The sequence below is a fragment of the Musa acuminata genome, chromosome BXJ1-11 (assembly GCF_036884655.1).
Source record: "Musa acuminata AAA Group cultivar baxijiao chromosome BXJ1-11, Cavendish_Baxijiao_AAA, whole genome shotgun sequence".
Lineage (NCBI taxonomy): Eukaryota > Viridiplantae > Streptophyta > Magnoliopsida > Zingiberales > Musaceae > Musa > Musa acuminata.
In genome coordinates, this window is record NC_088337.1 from 28,097,818 (window position 1) to 28,116,148 (window position 18,331).

The 18,331-nt window shown below is 41.1% G+C and overlaps 4 protein-coding genes across 5 annotated transcripts; 1 reads left to right on the top strand and 3 right to left on the bottom strand.

Moving 5' to 3' along the window:
* Nucleotides 1-601: 601 nt before the first annotated feature.
* Nucleotides 602-4,604, bottom strand: LOC103971801 (disease resistance protein RGA2-like). Its single transcript, XM_065090498.1, has 3 exons — nucleotides 1,205-4,604; nucleotides 1,041-1,088; nucleotides 602-950 (listed from the first exon to the last, which is right to left on the bottom strand). Exons 1-2 carry the CDS (start codon nucleotides 4,469-4,471, stop codon nucleotides 1,071-1,073), a joined length of 3,285 nt encoding a protein of 1,094 aa, XP_064946570.1. The 5' UTR covers nucleotides 4,472-4,604; the 3' UTR covers nucleotides 602-950; nucleotides 1,041-1,070.
* A 2,356-nt stretch (nucleotides 4,605-6,960) lies between these two features.
* On the bottom strand, nucleotides 6,961-12,271 carry LOC135597499 (small ribosomal subunit protein mS86 (rPPR1)-like). 2 transcript variants are annotated; one of them, XM_065090499.1, is made up of 3 exons: nucleotides 10,903-12,271; nucleotides 9,949-10,123; nucleotides 6,961-9,546 (listed from the first exon to the last, which is right to left on the bottom strand). In XM_065090499.1, the coding sequence occupies exon 1, from the start codon at nucleotides 12,155-12,157 to the stop codon at nucleotides 10,934-10,936; it is 1,224 nt and encodes a 407-aa protein (XP_064946571.1). In that variant the 5' UTR covers nucleotides 12,158-12,271; the 3' UTR covers nucleotides 6,961-9,546; nucleotides 9,949-10,123; nucleotides 10,903-10,933. The 2 variants fall into 2 exon arrangements, with proteins under 2 accessions (XP_064946571.1, XP_064946572.1); XM_065090500.1 differs by having other exon boundaries at nucleotides 9,935-10,123.
* Nucleotides 12,272-12,371: 100 nt separating this feature from the next.
* Nucleotides 12,372-12,995, top strand: LOC135596481 (NDR1/HIN1-like protein 13). The gene has a single exon (XM_065088527.1). The coding sequence runs from the start codon at nucleotides 12,372-12,374 to the stop codon at nucleotides 12,993-12,995; it is 624 nt and encodes a 207-aa protein (XP_064944599.1).
* Nucleotides 12,996-13,291: 296 nt separating this feature from the next.
* Nucleotides 13,292-17,245, bottom strand: LOC103971804 (protein HEAT-STRESS-ASSOCIATED 32). Its single transcript, XM_009385929.3, has 5 exons — nucleotides 16,994-17,245; nucleotides 15,061-15,252; nucleotides 14,767-14,977; nucleotides 13,690-13,913; nucleotides 13,292-13,598 (listed from the first exon to the last, which is right to left on the bottom strand). The coding sequence occupies exons 1-5, from the start codon at nucleotides 17,171-17,173 to the stop codon at nucleotides 13,488-13,490; spliced, it is 918 nt and encodes a 305-aa protein (XP_009384204.2). The 5' UTR covers nucleotides 17,174-17,245; the 3' UTR covers nucleotides 13,292-13,487.
* Nucleotides 17,246-18,331: the final 1,086 nt, after the last annotated feature.

The following is an 18,331-nucleotide window of genomic DNA, read 5'->3' on the forward strand; positions in this document are numbered from 1 at the left end:
ATTCATCAATGGTTCCTTAATCTAAATCCTAAGCCATCAAAAAAATGAAATCAAATTAAAACTACTGAACCTTTTTCCAATGGCTGGAGTTCTTGAGGCGACCGATAACAGTATCAATATCTTTATTGCTTTTGGTGACCATGTTCTTCTTAACAAGTGGCAAAAAGATTCCGAGTTTTACTTGCATTATCACTTCGGGGAATGATGTTGATTCATCTGAACATCTCTTCGAAAGATTCCTGCCGACATGTATTGTCACTGGGCACTGATGATAGAGCAACCTCAGAATTATTGATAGTACTACTACTTCTCATTGTGTTGACCACTCTATGGAGTCATTATATCTCCTGTTTTGCTATTCACAGACAAAGTCAGCTATCAGAAACAAATAAGAATGAAACATTTGCTAGTGGCATATTGTGTGTGAATAAGGTTGTTTAAGCAAGAGATAATAAGAACTCATGACATAGTACTGAAGGAAAGGGTGCACGGCTTCTTTCTAATTCACTGGTTTTTCTCCTTCTCACCTTGTGAAATGAACAAATATCTATAGCATTTTCCTCAAATAAACAATAATTAGATCGATCTTGCTGGCACCAGAGAACAAAGCCCAATAAAGGATGCAAATGAATCACCAAGAACGATAGTTCATTGCATTGAAATAAGTAGCTGCATTCAGAAGAACAAAGCAACACACGTAGATAAGTAAATGATGGTTCCCTCAGCAAAGGAAACCCTTATTACCGAAGAGAAAATGGGAACTTAAAGAAGAAGACTACTAATACTGGACTACCAGCAAATTTATTTGAGACGGGCATGACACGCTGAACAAGCACATATGGGCAATGAGCAGGAAGCACCTTGAGCGGCAGCATGGGCTTCGATTTAGCCCTTCATCTGCCTTTGGACACATGAACCTCCTGCATGGAACCTTGGCCTGTCTTCATCATCTGCTCACACATAAGTGAGAAACAGTGTGGTTACTTCTCTACGTCACTTCATAAACATGAAGGGTAAGCCATGCATTCATAATATAGTACCTAGTTAGATGCATCATCCTGCTTGGCACCTTAGGCCATCTTTGACCTCTGCTCAGGAATAAGTAAAGGGTTGTGGTTACGTTTTCATCATGGCTTCATCAAAGACAAAAGGTCCAGATGCAGAACACATGAAGAGGAGAAGAAGCATATTTATTTGATAGTACCTTGATGTCCATCTTCTCGGGAGTCGGCATGTGCACCGCTTCGTTGGTACTTAGGGACTGGGTGTTCCATCCCTGATCTTCATCACGTTGCCTAGTGCGTGATTCCTTTGATGAGGCTTCTACTGGTGGTCTGTTGATTTTTCGGGCATCTGAAGCACGTCGAATTATAGGGAACGAAATGTTCTGCAGCTCTGGAGGATTGTAGGTCCCACAGTTCACAAGAACAAGTTGTTTGAGGGAGTTGAGTCGAAAGAACCAATCTTTTTCATCAATAAGGGATCTCAGGACAGAGATGCCATGGATTTCCAGTGTGCAAAGCAGAACAGGGTTCCTTTCTTCAAGGCAATCCCGGATGAGATGGATGTTATCAGTGTAAATCTTGAACATTGATGTTGGGGATATGTCCTCGGGAAAAATGATTGGACTAGGTGGATACACTAGAATGGTAAGTTCCCTGAGGAACGATGGCAGAGGCAGAGGCCCCCTTAAGTAGTTGCAATTCCAAATGAAGAGCTTATGAAGACAAGGAAACAGTTCAAAGCCATTCTCTAGTCCATCCCATGCATTCCAATTTTTCAGATCATCAAACAAGAGCTCCTCTAATGCAGGGAATGATACATTATTCTCTTTTTTCTCCTTTTGGGGATTCACACAAATTTTATCTTTGTCGATGCCAAAGAATGTTGTATCAATCTTGTCAATTGAGCTTAGAGATCTTATGTGCAGGATCTTGAGAAGCGGAAGCTCACCAAAAGGTGGAAGAGCCTTCCAGGAACTGCAATTGCATAACTTTAAGTGCTCTAAGTTGGACAACACTTTATTCTTCATCCATGTTGGAGATTTGCATCCTTTATAGCCTGAAATAGTCAGTTTTCTGAGATTTGAATGCGGTTTGAGTCCTTCAATAACTTTTTCGGCATCTTCCCATTTGCTGTGTTGGATTATCTCTTTCCCATTATAATCCCAATGTAGTTTCAACTTGCTAAGGTGCTCTTTGGTGTGCAGCATGGCCTGTTCTGCTTTTTTCATACTCTCAACATACTGGAGATTGTTGATGCAGAGTTTTCCTTGAAGCTGGTTCATGGCACTTAACTGTCCTACTTCAAATCCTTCCTTAAGCTGCACATGGTACTTCTTTAATTCCTGAAGAGAAGTTAGCTTGCCAACTCCAGCTATGGTAGAAATTGCTTCTAGACTAGGAATTAGGCGGCGAAGTCTTATTAACCTGTTCATCTTTTCTGGCAGCAACAAATTCTTAGAGCACATCTTCAGATTCACCCACTGTAGATGGTAAAGATTGAAAAATGATTCTGGCCATTCAGTAATTACATCACCTGGGATTTCCAAGTAGCGTAGATGTTTTAAACCACCAATAGCCTTAGGTAAGCCACTTCCAAGCACAGAAAGTATCAAAAGCCGCAGGCATTTAAAACTATCCAAAACCTCTTTAAGACTATCCACAAAGTCAGACTTGGGGATGCCATGGGAGAGATCACCAGCAACAACAAGGCTGCGCACATTGTCCTTCTTGCACAAAATCTTAGAAAACATAACCAGATTATCAGCAGTAACATAAATATGGCGAGCCTTATCTGGGATTCTAATCGGCTGATTTCCTTCATATTCATCATCAAGTCTAAAATATTCACCATCAGAAATACAATCGGCAAGCTCATGCAAGACAGCATGGATCACAAACTTGTCCTCCTTTCTCTTTGCATTCATGAAAAAGGATCGGGATGACAGCTCATTTATTAAGTCCTGACCAATGTCCTCCATCCTGTCATGTTTGTCATTTGCTTGAACAAAGCCTAGGGCCATCCACATTTGAAGTAAATCATCTCTCTCAAAGCTATGGTTCTTTGGAAACAAAGAACATGAAATATAGCACTGCTTCAAGTATGCAGGCAGCTGCTCATAGCTGAGTCTCAGAACTGACACAATGTCACCTTCCTTTTCTTCAATTTCATATATCTTCTTATGCAAGATTCTTCTCCAGTGTTCTTCCTTCAAATCATATTTTAAAGCACGTCCTACTGTCACTGCTGCCAAGGGTGAGCCCCCCAACTTCTGAGATATTTCCCAGCCTATCCGTTCCAACCTCCGATGCTCAGCATGGTTTTGGTCATTAAGTGAACATTCTTTGAGTAACTCCCAGTTAACCTTGTCATCTAAGCCATCCAGATTTACTATGTCCCTGGTCCCCATCATCTTTGCCACACTTTCAAGCTGAGTGGTTACTATGATTCTGCATCCCTTGTGACCAGATCTAAATGCACTGCACAGGTTTTCCCAGTTAGCAACGGACTCCTCCCACACATCATCTAAAACAACTAAAACCCTTTTGTCCTTTAGACACTCAGACAGAATTTTCTGTATCTCATCCAAGTTACTGATGCTATGAAGATCAGTCAGTTTGAGAATCTCATCCAAATTATTAATGCTGTGAAGACCAATATGTCGATGGATAGCAGCAGATTCTATGATTTCTATGGAAAGCCTCCTCACATCGAAATTATTGCACACACAGACCCATGCCTTAATATCATATTTTAAACTTTCATCATTGTATACAAGCCGAGCAAGTTCTGTCTTACCGATCCCACCAGGGCCTACTATGGAAACAAGAGAAAAACTGTTGCTATCAGGATTCAAATTGTTACCTGTTTTAAGAAGCATCTTCAGTTTCGTTACTTCTTCATCTCGTCCTCTCAGTGGCCTGGGCTTGATGGGGGAGGTTGTTCGTCGCCAATTGGGAATTTCTACATCATCCTTCTTGTTAGTTGCTACATTTAGCTCCACCACCTTGAGAAGTTTGCCAAGTTCATCTACAAGTTCACTGAATTGCTTGATAGCATCATCCAACTGGTTGAGATCCTTGTCGCAAAAAGCCAGTAGCTTGAGTGTGTGTATGAACTTGTTCTTGATCTTAGCCCGGTCTTTGCTCTGCTCCTCAAAAATCAGCTGGTTCTTGCCCTTGGCTATATCTTCAAGCAGATTGTACTCAAATCCATCGATCACGTCCTCCGCAGCATAAACAGAATCCTTTAGGTCCCATAGCCATTCCTCCAAACCGGGGTTTGTGATCCGTCTCTTGTCGACCTCAAAGAGTGCTGCTTGGATCTTTCTGAGATTTTTCTCCAGTTTTTTCAGTTTGCCTTTGACATCCCGGTACTCATACTGGTTCTTCACGTAGAGGATGCCCAGGTCTGCCACCTTAGCTATGAATGTGCCTATGAACCAACCTGCTATTAGCAGTGGAGCCATTAGAGGAGCTCGCCTCTGACTTCCAGCGGAGAAGAGACTGAGCTCAGATGAGCAGTAAGGTCATTAAGTGACGAAAGGGAAACTATGAGCAGACACATTTCATTCAGGACAGCAGACAACTTTAATATTGTGGAGCACCTTCTCATATTGTCTTATAAAAAGACCAACTCATCTTGACTTCAGAGATCTAGTTAGTCATTGGCACCTTCTGTAGATTCAAGGCATTGAATTGCCAACCAAATCAAGACATGGTGCCAACGAAGATGACAGATCTACAGTAAACGAGATTATATGACAAAGCCATGAGCAGTGCTTTGCACATGATACGTATAGATTAACACATGATAATAGTCATGTTGACTAGTGATCGACTACAATGATCACAAAATACAAGAACTGTCACACCGAAATCAATTTTTCCCCTCAATTATGGAACGCTTCAAGTGGTTGAGGGTCTATAATTTATGCCTCCGTTTGGTTGGATTTAGTGCTTGAGAGATGCATGTGAAATTATTTGCATCAGATAATCTAAAATCTAGCGTTAAATTAGGGAAGAAGACAGTGTTACCGGTTGGTCGCGGGTTCCTGTCTCCCTTCTGTTCTCTTCTTGAAAGGGAAGTCGGCCTTCCTTGCCGCCTCGGTGCTGCCGACGGAACGCCTGAATCCGAACAGGATCCGACTCGATCTGCCTCTTTCGTCCCGGGGGATGTTTCCCGGCATCAGATTCCGGCGTAGAAGATGCGGAATGATGACGATGAATCTGAGTCGAGAACATTCTCTCCGGTTTGGGGGCAACGGGGTCGGGGCGAGCAGCGGTCCGCGGCGGCGACGTTGACGGTGGAAAACGACGCCGGGAAGAGCTCAGCTGTCCGTTCCAGGCAGCAAACCCACGATTCCAGTGGGACCCATAAAAAAAAACCGTCAGCACTCGTCATCAGTATATTGTGCCAGTCATTGTCATATTATCGTCTATAGCTAATTATCTTTCGCGTTTCAATTTTCACGCTAAAAAAAGTTGTATTAGCTATAGTTATATTGGTCCATTTATCCGGATGATATTAATTTTACTAATAAAAATAAAATAATAATTTTAATATTCGATAGCAGATGACATCGAAGGTGATAAACGGTGACATCACTAACGTTGACATTGATGTAGTTGTCTTACCGCATCCGATGACAATGAAGTATGCGCTCACTTGATGTCACCTACCTCCACGAGGAGGACATCATTGATCTTATCGTTACCCGCCTCATGTGTTTTGCATCTTTGTCGATGTTAACGTAGTTGCCAAGCAGCAACTGCTATGTCAGCGTCGACACAAATGGTGGTGGTCATTGTAGTGTCTACGATAAAGATGATGCCCACCTCATCGTTGACTCATTGGATGGATCCTAATCTCGATCCGAAGCTAGAGTCGTCGAAGCTCCTATCGCTCCCCCCACTGTCATATTAGTTCTAGTATCACCTTTGGCCAAACGATCCTTTCACTGCTCAGTAATTACGTCAGCATCAATGCAAATATAACCCTAACACTAATGCAGAGTCATAAATCATAGACCCTCAATCACATGATTGTGGTGGTCATTCGTTTCCCACATGCAGCGTTCCATAATTGTGGGAAAATTTTGATTTTGGTGTGACATGTATTTTATGATCATTGTAGTCTATCACCGGTCAACATGACTATTGTCATGCGTTAAGCACTACACATGACCATATAGTCTGGTTTACTATAGATTTGTCATCTTCATTGCGAACATGTTTTAATATGACTAACAATTTAACGCCTTGGTATATAACTGTTGATATATCATTTTTCACCCATGTCGCTCTGTATCTACGTCGACGTCGACATGTATATCATTCAATAACTACGTCAGCATCGATGCAGATGTAGAACAATGTGATTCAGGCGGTGCACTCCTCGTTAAGGCGGATGGTATCACGATAAGAGCAGACCTTATCATTGTTGAAAGTAGCTAGGCAGCTGTGTCAGTGTTAACACCAACAACATCGTAATCTATCGTAGAGCGGTAAAATTATCTTTTTACATTTTATTTTCGTGTTTCTATAAGTAAAACTAATATCGTTAGGATGAATAAATCTAAATGTCTCACATTCGTAATTATAGGAATATCAATCTAATTTTTTAAAATATAAAAATAGAAACATTAAAGGTAATTGGCTATATAAGATAATCTATAATTAACCTTCAGATTTAATTTAAAGAAAGATAGCACCAGCTCTACAGTATATAGAGCTATTTCTTGGGTTGCTGGTGAGGATGGTTATTGTGCATGAAATGAAATAGGTGGTGTGACAGTGCGGAGCTGTTGAAGTCAACAAATAATTAAGGGGAAGTTGCTGTCTAGCTGAGGATATAAATGCTGCTTTGGAGGACAGAAGTCCAAAGTTGCGTACTGAGACGGATGTTAAATATTTGGATCGAATCTTCCTCAAGCAGGATTTAGCTGCCAAGTCAAAGTGAGGAGGTCAAGGGTTCGGTGCCACCTGCATATCAGTATATTTTGCTGGTATCATAAAACATCCATCAGATCATAATAATTAAGATCAACTATTGTTTACTCGATACCGCCTTGGTTGCTCTCGAAGGTTTCTTCTTGTGCATGTGGATCCGAACCAAGTTGGATCAATTAACTATCACCTATATCATCTCCCAATATTTTGATGTAAAAAAAAGGATCCTAATCTTTCCCCTCGGTAAAAATGCTTACCTATATGATGGTTCTTGCAGAGGTCATTGGCCGTGACCTTTATCGCTCTCGAACACCCGAACATCTACGATATCCCATGGTCAACGCCAACGAATCTCACCATCCTCAATTGATAGATTTCATATATTAAACTCTTTGGGCACAAATCCAACTGATGTCTAAAGGATATGTGTTTGGAGTTTCATCAAATAAAAGAAGTAGATTCATCTACTTCAGCCAAATCCCCCTTTGCCCAGTGAAAGAGTCATCGATTCCCTCAAAGTTTCAGCCATTGACCTTGGATCCCCCTACTATACTTTGAGCACAAATCCAACGAATAGATTCATTTGATTCCACTTCAATTAAATCCCTCTATGCCCAAAAGATCAAGTAGGCATCGATCCGCCGAAGTTTTCATATATCGACCTTTGGAGGCATTCCATGGAGGCATAGGTCTCATGAAACATATAGCAATTTTTGGTGCTCAGATGACCCTTTATGACAATACATTTTGTGCTCAGATTAATCTTTATCACACGTCAAATATACTAATGTGCCGTGCCATACCTTCCCTATGACACTAGGGGGCATGACCTGTGAGCAGTATTCTTTTATCTTCAATCACTCTCGGTGAGCTTCTTTGACCAGCCGGCTAAGGAATTGGAGTAGGACTGTTATCCTCTTGACAGTCGACAAGCTAAGAAGGAGATGCTACGGACTTCACCACCAAATGAGGCTTATCACCAATGCGCATAGCTCGGTCCTCACGCGCCTGAAGGCTCATTTACATCAGCTTCCAACGCTTCATTTTTTGACTAATCCAGTTAGTAATATTTTGTTGTCGTGGAATCCTTTGAGAAAATTGTGATAACTCATGTATCCAGAGATTAGCCTCAAAGGCTAAATAGTTGTAAAGTTGAAATTTTCTTTCTTTCTGGAAATCAGGTTTTCTCTCTGTGTTCCTTCATGTGCTAGGCTGCTGTGATGAATAGGGCACTGGATGTATAGGCCAACAACATCTGAGGCACAAAGCAAGGCTGCTAAAGATTGGCAAATAGCAGGACGCTGCTGAATGCTCAATATTAGACAAAATTTTTTCCTTTAGCCAGCTTGGAGATTTGAGCCCATGTATCCTGTAATCATCATCTCTCTAAGATTAGAATGTGACTGGAGACCTTCAAGAATCTATTTATGTTCACAGGCTGAACTTTCCTCGAGTCACAGCATGATGGAGACCTTTGATGCAAAGTCACTTCTGAAGCTCGTTCATGGCCCTTAACCATCCTACATCGAAACGTTTCTGATGCTGGAGACAATACTCTTAATTATGAAGAGTTTCAATTGCTGATCCCAGCTATGACAGAAATTGCTTTACATCAGCATTTATGAACGACTTGTTCAAGTTTTTCTGCAACTGCAAATGCTTAGAGTGCCACAGATTCAGCCATTCTAGATATTAAAGCAAGCAAAATAACTTGAGGAGCTATTCGATTTCATTGCTAGCGAACTGTAGATAAATCCACCGGAAGCTCAGAGAGTATCAACATCTGCAAGCGTTTAAGATCTTCCAAAACCTCTTCAACATTCTGCAAGCTAATGAAACACTGTGGATCACAAACTTGTTATTCTTCCTCTCTTAATAAATGACTTACTTGAAAGATCATCTACTAAGTTCCCACTGTCTACTCCATCAGAGTGAGCAAACCACAGGGCCATCCAAAGCTACGGTACTAGATCTTTCTCAAAGCAGTAATTCTTTGGAAACAAAGCATATAAAAAATAGGATAGATTCAGATGTGCATGCAGCTGTCATATATGTTCCAACTTTTGAAGTTTTGGTCACCAAATGCTTCTTTAAATAATTCCCAGTTCTCAGATTTATTGTCACCTATACTTTTTGCCATGCTTTCAAGCCTGGCTGTCGCTAGAATTCTGCTTCCTCATTCCTAGAATAAAACAGGGTGGCAAGGTACTCCAATGAATTATTGAAACCCTCCCACACATCATCCAAGATGATCAAAATCCACTTGTCCATCATCCCCTTGGTAAGAACATCCAAATTTCACCCTAAATAATAGATCTGTGAAGATTACCAAGGAGCTCGATTTCATTTACTCCCAGAAAACAAAACCACCATAGGAAAACCACCTAAAACTCTGGTTTCATCTGTAAGTTGACAAGACTAAATTTCAACTGACAATTAAATACTAAGAGAACGGCCATCTAAATATAGGAGCATTCCTAATTGAAGAAACTAACAGGACACATTAATATTTATTGTAAGCCACAGCCAGTGTTCCCTGTCCAGTGACAAATCAAAAAGAATTGCAAGCCAATGATGATAATTGAACTGAATCCTGCAAGGAAAAAAAAAATCAAGGATACTGTTGTTAAAATCATGAACCACCTTCTGAATGATACTGTCTAGGTTGAACAAGAAATTATAGAATGTAAAGTTTCCTAGTTGCAATGGATCAAGTAAAAAAATGCTATAGAAAACAAATGATATTGTCGACTTGTGGTATATCAGTGGCGAGCATATGGAACTGATGCAATTCAAAATTAAGTTTGAGAAATCAATAACTTTTTCATAAAAGTTATTGGCTGTCATGGTCAATAATATAAAAAGAAGATGCAAAGCAATTTTTGAAGTAAAAGTCAGGAGATGAAAAAGATCTGATACTGTACTAGTTTAAGTCAAAAACTCAATTGTGGGTTAACTTGCAAACACATTCCTTAATTTACCAGACTTGACAAACCTCATATCTCGATTTTAAATTCCAATCAAGCATAAGACATCCATCAAGGGAGAGGAAGCCTCCTTCATGTATTCAATGTATGCTTTTCCACATTGGACAATATCATTTTTCAGCGGCAAGGTAAAGTTTAATTCTTGCGGTAGCTAATGACCTCATTTCTGTCAGATCGAGAATCCTGAAATGTCATAAAGAAAACAAACTAATATCAGAAAAGGATATATGATGAATCCTATTCAGAAATCTGAAGGATACTAGTTAATCATCATCCTACATACATAGCTATGATTCTTAGGATAAATGGGCTTGTTACATGTAGCAGCCCCTGGCATGTAACTTATCAAGAAGAAAATTTCAAAGTATGAAGCAGCAAAACTTCTATTAAGCTTCAGAAAGGATTAGATAGCCCCCGTAAGGATTAAATAAGGGGATAGCCATTATTACCTCTAATACAAAATTTCAGAGCTACGTGAAACTATTGTGACAGATTGAGACAATTGCTGGAATATAGAAAACTGGCAAACTCCCACTAAAGAAACCAAAGAGAAGCTTCCACAGGGTCAAAATGAAATCTCTATTTAGCTATGACATACATTTCCTCCAAAGGAAGCAGATTTGGACATCAACTTGTAACAAAATATTGTTAAAACTTAAAATTTTAGGTTGTCGCCAGAAAATTTGACAAATCATAATATCAATTTAATCTCTCTTCTGACAAGAAAATCATTCTTTTAGGAGAAATTGCTCCTCCTCTCCTACTAATTCTCACTTCTGTGAAGAAACATACTCAGAATGTAGAAAGCAAGTAAACAGAAGATAGCCTGAGCAGAAAGTTTAGTTTGGGCATACAACTAGCATAGCTATGGCATAAAAAATTAATATACGGTTTTAAACAGGAGTTCATTAAATCCGTAGTCCATTCTACCACCACATCTCATTCTGGTAAAGAAGGCATACCTCACAGACTCCCCAAGTCCTCAGTGTGCAACTACGGCAAAGTTCCTTCCACCTCCCTCCACATCTCAGCATTTGTGGGGAACTTCTCCTTCACCTTTGCAATAATATCCCTAGCCTCCTCAAACTTCGAAGTACTAACAAGCCCATTCACAAGCTCCCTCATAAGGGAAAAACATGGCACCCAATTCCTCTCCATACTCTTCCTACACACTTCCAAAGCCATCTCAAAAGCCCCACCTTTGCACAGAAAGTAAATCAAACTGAAGTAACACCTGCTCTCAGGGACCAATCCTCTCTTATCCATCTCCCTGAAAAGCACCTTCGCCTCATCCAAGCACCCCTCAATGCAGAACCCCAAGATGAGATGATCATAGGTGACCCAATTTGGCTTCATGCCCCTCATTCGCATTTCCTTCAGTAACTCCTTGGCCTCATTGCTTTTCTTCAGCTTGCATAAGCTCAGAATCCTAACATTATAGATTGAGAGACCGGCATGACATTTATGCTTCTTCATCAACCACAGAACCTTCCTAATATCATCAAATAACTGCTCGCGGTAAAACCCAGCAAGCGCAACGCTGAAAGTCGTCAAATTTGGCTTTATTCTCATCCGAACCATCTCCTCCAAGACGGAAAAGAAGCATCTTGACGATCCCGATTCGCAAAATGCTTTAATTACGGTGTTGTAGGTGTCGAGATTAGGGTTTATACCGTAGGAAATGGTAAAATCGTAGAAGATTCTCGGGACCTCGGCGTGTTTCTTGGACAGGATGCAGGCGAAGAGGAGAGCGTTGAGAGATCGAACAGACGGGGTTTGGGATGCTTCGAATGTGCGGAGGGCGTCCGGGAGCATGCCGGCCTGGCCGAAGAGGACAATGACGTGGGGACGGGCAACGGCGGCGGAGGTGGAGGAGAGGAGGCCGTCGAGGAGGGATCGGACGGAGGTGGGGGAGCCAGCGGCCGAGAGGGAGGAGACGGCGAGGGAGAGGGCAGTTCGATCGGGGTAGGAGTTGGGCGAGAGTGCAGCGGCGCGGCAGATGGAGAGAACGCGGGCCGGGTCCTTCTCGGAGCGGAGAAGTGAGAGGGCAGCGACGGCAGTGATGGGTTCGGCAGGGTCCGCGGTCGGGGCAGCGGAGAGGCGGCGGGGGAGGGGGAGGCCGAGAGGAGGGAGGCAGCGGCAGAGCCTGACGAGCAAAGCCATCGCAACGATTGGGTCGGTTACAAGGTGGGTAACGCGAGCCGGCCACAACTCCATGAGTTATAGAACGCATCTTGATGACATCAAAACAGACAGATACTTGCACAGATTTTAAAGCATACCTTCCTTTGTCCGAAGAAAGGAAAGCCAAAAGAAGCAGAAAGGAATGGCTTCGCAGATCTGATATATGCCTTCGGCTTCCTGCCATCCTTCCGCACCTTCCACATAAAAACTAACAGGCAGCTGCCACCGCCGCCCATTCGAGCCGGCAATGCCCACCGAACTCAGCTCGCCGCCAACCCTGTTCATCTCGCGGCCGGTCCATAGGACCCTCACCAAGCGAGTCGTCAAGCTCATCTGCTCCGCCTTCCTATCCCTCCTCCTCGCCGCCTGCGTCCTCCTCTTCGTGCTCTGGCTCGCCCTCCGCCCCCACCGCCCCCGCTTCCACGTATCCTCATTCTCCGTCACCGGCCTCTCCGCCAACGGCTCGGCCCCTCTCACCTTCTCCTTCGAGGTCGCGGTCCGGAACCCCAACCAGGAGATCGCCGTCTCCTACGACTCAGTCTTCGTCTCGGTCTACTACCGGGACGACCGGGTCGGGGCCGCGGCAGCCCCGGCGGCGGGACCGTTCTTCCAGCCGCCGAAGAACACGACGGTGATAAGCGGGAAGGCGGCGGGGGTGGCGCCGGCTGCGGCAGCGGGGACGGTCGCGCGGGAGGCGAGGGCGGGCTCGGTGGTGTTCCGACTGCAGCTGGCGTCGGTGGTGCGGTTCAGGATGTCGACGTGGGACACGCACCGGCACCACCTCCACGTTAGCTGCGACGTGGAGGTGGGGCCCGACGGGCTCATCACGGTGGGCTCCAAGGACAAGCGCTGTTACATCTATTTCTTGTAGCCGCATGTACTTCCATCAAAAATAATATATATTGCAAAAATAATATATTACAAAAGGAACTTACATGAGTTATATATATATTACAAAAATAATATATATATATATATATACAGTAATTACGTAATTACTGATAGAAGAACAACATTCATGCTCAAAGGGGTGAAACATTTGTTGGATGCAACATTTTACATATGCCACAGAGCTGCATTATTGCTATAGTAGACACTATTGAGAGGGTAAATAAGTTGGAGAGGAAGAAATAGTAATGTCAAAATAATTATGCATGTCAAGAACAGTGAATTCAAGTGCCAGATTATTAAATGTCTCAAACAAGATTAACATAACTACACGAACAAGGTATGTTTCTGAGAGTACACCATGATTTATTTAAGATACGAACAATACAGCAAGTTCTAGTCGCATGCTATACAACAAACGATACGAAAACAAGCACCGTAAAGACGAGATGGATTTAGTTTTAATTTGGGGTTATCAAATGCGGAAAAATGAAGAGCCAAGCACAGATGTATGGTTTCTGCCCAAGTTGAGCCCTCTAAGACATTCCAGATTCATCACCTCAGAGTGGTCGACAAAAAGATTCACCTGTTGGAAAAATTACATGATCCAATTTAGCAGAGTTCTCTGTTATGAGAGTTTGGTTAGATCAGGTGAAAGAAAGGGGAAAGTGTATTACCCTTGGTCCGTAGCGCTTGACGAACCACTCTGAAGTCTTACCACTGGATGCTTCGAACATGGTTTTCTCCAGTCCCAAGCGACCTATGATTTTTGCAATAATGTCTGATCTGAGAGAGTCAGCATACTTGCAAATGTCGTCGGCGTCGATCATAATCATATCAGCCCCAGCTTCCAAGCATCGCTCGGCCCTTCTGATTAACAAATCAACATCTTCAATGATTTCTGTGAAACAAAAAAAACCGTGGAATGATGATGCAAAAAAACCTAGAATAGAATCTTAAAGAAAGGAATACAACCTCGTCAATCATACATGGTACATGGTTTGGCCTGTGGCTTAGTGAATCAGAGGTTCCAATTCTAGCAATAAAATTTACAGTCTATTGCAGCTTTAGCATTTTATTTCTAACTGTTTAAGATCGACAAAAAGAAATAGCATTCGAATCTTAGACAAGGAAGCCAAGGACAAATTTGCATCTGTGCCAAGGTGAAACAGAGGTTCCAACTCAAGCCTTTGGAAGCAACAAAAGTTTTTTATAGTCTCTACTTTGTCAAAATACTATTACAACTTTAACATTTTTATTTAACTGTTTAAGATCGATGAGAAACAAATAGCATTTGAAATCTTAGACAGGGACAAATTATCTTCAAATCTCAACAAGTAGCTACTGGTGTATATCTAACCACTGAAAGCTTAAAAAGATCAAATGACTGTTTACACGAAATCCAAAGGAGAAACGTAAGATGTATACCAACTGAATATTTTTTTGAAGTATATTGATATGCCATTTATGGAATACGATCCACATATTCATGCATTGAACTTAAGCCTTCATGCATAACTTTCCGATGCTAGCTTTGAAATGAGTGGTGAATGAAAAGACTGTAGTATAGATAGGCATTTTATGGGTTAAAAATAAAAACAGAATCTTAGTTCTGTGTCTATGATTTTACGACCTTAAAGTTTGCTAGACCTGCAATTACACAAAATAGCTTGTGTGGATCCAATTGTCATAATAAGCTATTGCACTTCCAGGTTGCTATTCCAAGTTGCCACAGGCAATCTGATTCTAATTACCTGAGCTTGGGGGAACAGGAGCTATATAGGCTCCAAAAGCTCTATCTCCAGTTACGGGAATATCAGACCTGTCAAACTTTACTGAAAACTGTGGCTTGGCTTTAAGGCCCCCACCCTTGATGAGACGAACAAATCTCAAAAGTGCTTCTTCAGGAAGTTTCAGTGATCCAGCATTTAACTCGATTGTGTCAAACCCTAGATTTTTGCAGTCCTGTAAATGCACAAATGCAAAGTATTTAATTTAAATGGAAAGAAATAAAGAGGATAAAAGATAAAATCGGAAAAGTTGCATACCTCAACATATTGTTTGAATGAAGAAGGGCCTTTGCGAAGCAGATGCTCTGACCAATCACCTGTACTAACATATATGTTGTGTCTGTGTGCCAATTCTGTTATTTCCCTAATAAATTCCTTTGGCATCAAACTATGTGAGCCTCCTGAGAACTTCAAACCATCGACAAACTCTCCCATGGATTCCAAGATGTCCTACAAGTAGTCATCACAAGTCTTTTTCAAAAACCTAGCATGGCTTAATCGATGATGATCGGATATTAAAAAAAAAAAGAGGGGGAAAATCCACTAAATACACTAATTCTTATCATATATATTATATACCATGATGTGTTAAGCCAAATTTTCACAATCATGATAAACTTTATTCAAGTTAATCAGCAACACGAAGCACCATACAATTTAAAGAAAAGAAATTATGTTTATGAAAAGGATTCTGCAAGCCTGCAACAGACTAGGAAGTAGGAAGTAGCTTCAACACCATTTAAATAATATGTGAGCAAACATAGAACATTAGGTTGACATACTATTGAAAAGACATGAAAAGAATAAGCCAACAAGAACTTTTTCTTAATGGCAACAAAATTTCCCTCATAAAGTAACATAACGGACCAAAGAAGTTGCATAAAAGGTGAATCAGGATCAGCAACATAAGAGTACTACTATAATATCAGAAAATTACTGGTATCAAGGAAAACTAACTTCAGTAATCAACGTAACAACGGATAGAAACTACATATGCTTCACAATTTTACCATAAAACTAGTTTCTGCAAATGGTTGAGTTTGAAATTAATAAGTTTCTCAATAAATTTGAGATCTACACTGAGAAGGAAATTGCTGTATGTTAAACATGTACATGAACCATGCTTCAGTTCACTTTCACTCCCATGCCTATTCCGCAGCTCGTATTTCATGTTTCATTCCCTTGCCTGTGGTTCTCAAGGAACAACCATCCAAAGAGTCACCTCCTAATTAGTTATCCATAACTAAGCATAATTTACTAACCATTTTTCTTCGACTTAAGATGGAACCCTCAGTTGACATAAACATGAACTATTAGATTCGAGAACATCTTAAATGTCTCTGCTTATGGCACATCACATAGTAAAAAGGATCCTACAGAACTTGCATCTTTTGGTGGCACACGGATTTAGGCCATAATATCACAACAGAATCAGCAATTTTGGAAATGGTGTTCGATGGATAGCTAGTTTCGCGGTTGAAGGTAAAACACCAAGAAGCGCGCTTGCAAACCCCAAATAGCTGCTGCAATAAAATGCTATTGCCAATGTCATGATCGATCCATAAAGCAGGAAGCTGTTCATTTTCCACTCTCCCTATAGGGCATAACTCATACTCTGTCAACCAACTCGTCATCAAAATGCCGGAACATCAAACTCAAGGAACAGCTTCATCGTTTCAATTAAGAGCAAGAATCCACTAAAAAAGGAAGCTTAAACATTGGCTGTTAAGGATATAAATATATAAATCTAGTGTTATCTACTGACATTGATAACACAATGTCATTGATCAATGACATCGATAAAAGATTTAAGATGGTAGATGGTATCAGACGAAAGGTCCTGATTTCGAATCTTGTCCAGGCCACGTGCTGAGTTGAGCTATCTGTCACCCGCACCCACAAATGAGCGACGGTGATTTATATAGATCATATCTCATCTAATGGATTAAACTTTTAGATGCTACAGCATTGATAAAAAATTTAAGATTAGCCAATATAGATCCAAGAATCTTCTCGTCCACATCAATGACACAAATTGAGCATATCCCAATGCTCTCGAGGGAAGCAAGAAAGTGAGACCGACAAGGGCAACCATCGCCGCTCCCCATTCGAGACGAATTCAACGAATTCGATCGTTTCCGTGAAGAAACGATCCAAATCAGGAAGAAGGGAAGGCGATGCCGGTTGGTACCTCGAGGTCGTGGCGACGGCCGGCGAGGCAGTGGTCGGGCCCCCTGATCTCGGTAACGCCGAAGCATCGCGGCTTCTCCGGCCGGTCCTCGTCCTCGCTGAAGCTCTTCCAACCGTAGTAGTAGTTCGATGCCATCTCTCTCTCTCCCTCCTTGCTCTCTCTCTCCCTGCTTACCGGCATATGAGCTGAGGGAGAAAGGATCGGAACCTTTGAGCGGGTTCTGGAAGCCTCTCCTTCCTTCCGCCAGGCGCCAGCAAAGCCAATTTCGCACGGAGAAGTTTCTATTGGGCTTTATTTGGGCCTGCGGATTAATCCTCAATTAGCTATCTTTTCTATTCTAATACTTACACTTTAAAAAAATATATTGACATATTTATAGATATTAAAGTAAAATATATAAATCTATTTATCATAACAGAATCAATTTTAATATTTTGATGTTTAACATTTGCGGAATCAAAGTTTACCGTCGAAGCCATCATGACGGAGATCCATCGCCTATTCAGGTCATGTCGACGATAGGGGTGCACGATAGGGGTGCACATCTTTGGGCCCTACTTCAATATGTGATGAATCTTTGCAATGACTTGGACAATAGACTTCAATTTCATGACGATAAAATAGCAATGCTGACGTTTACGTCAACGCCAACAACATCGTCATCCACCATCATCAAAACATTAAAATTATTTTTTTTTCTTTTTATTTTTATATTTTCATTAGTAAAACTAATATCATAAGATAAATAAACCTAAATATTTTATTTTTGTAACCATAAGGATATCAAAATAATTTTTTAAAATGCACGGACCGAAATACTAAAGAGTAACTAACTACATGAGACAATATATAATTAGCTCTTGTAGCCTATATATATATATATATATATATATATATATATATATATATAAAGTCAAATTAATTTTATATACATTACATATATAGCAAAACCTAAAGAATTGATAGGAGAAATTGACCTTAGCCACAACAAGGAATGTTCTTGAAGCTTGTGGGCTGATAATATCACACAGCAATGACAAAGGATAACAGATGAATGAAAAATAGGACAGCGGCAGTCGAACTAAATTGCTATCAGACACATTTCAAATCAGAGACAATTGCATAATCAAGCATATATCGACAACGGAAAAGTGTCATCTGATTGGATTCTTACAGCCAACATACTTACAATGCGTGTGCGCTGAACTAACCAACCCAATCATGAAACAAATGAAATTACAAGTTCTGGTAATCTGCCTGAGACCATTAAAATGTTTACAAAATCATTTAGCATGCTGAACCACATCCAACCAAGCAAGCAATTTCCATGACAAATGT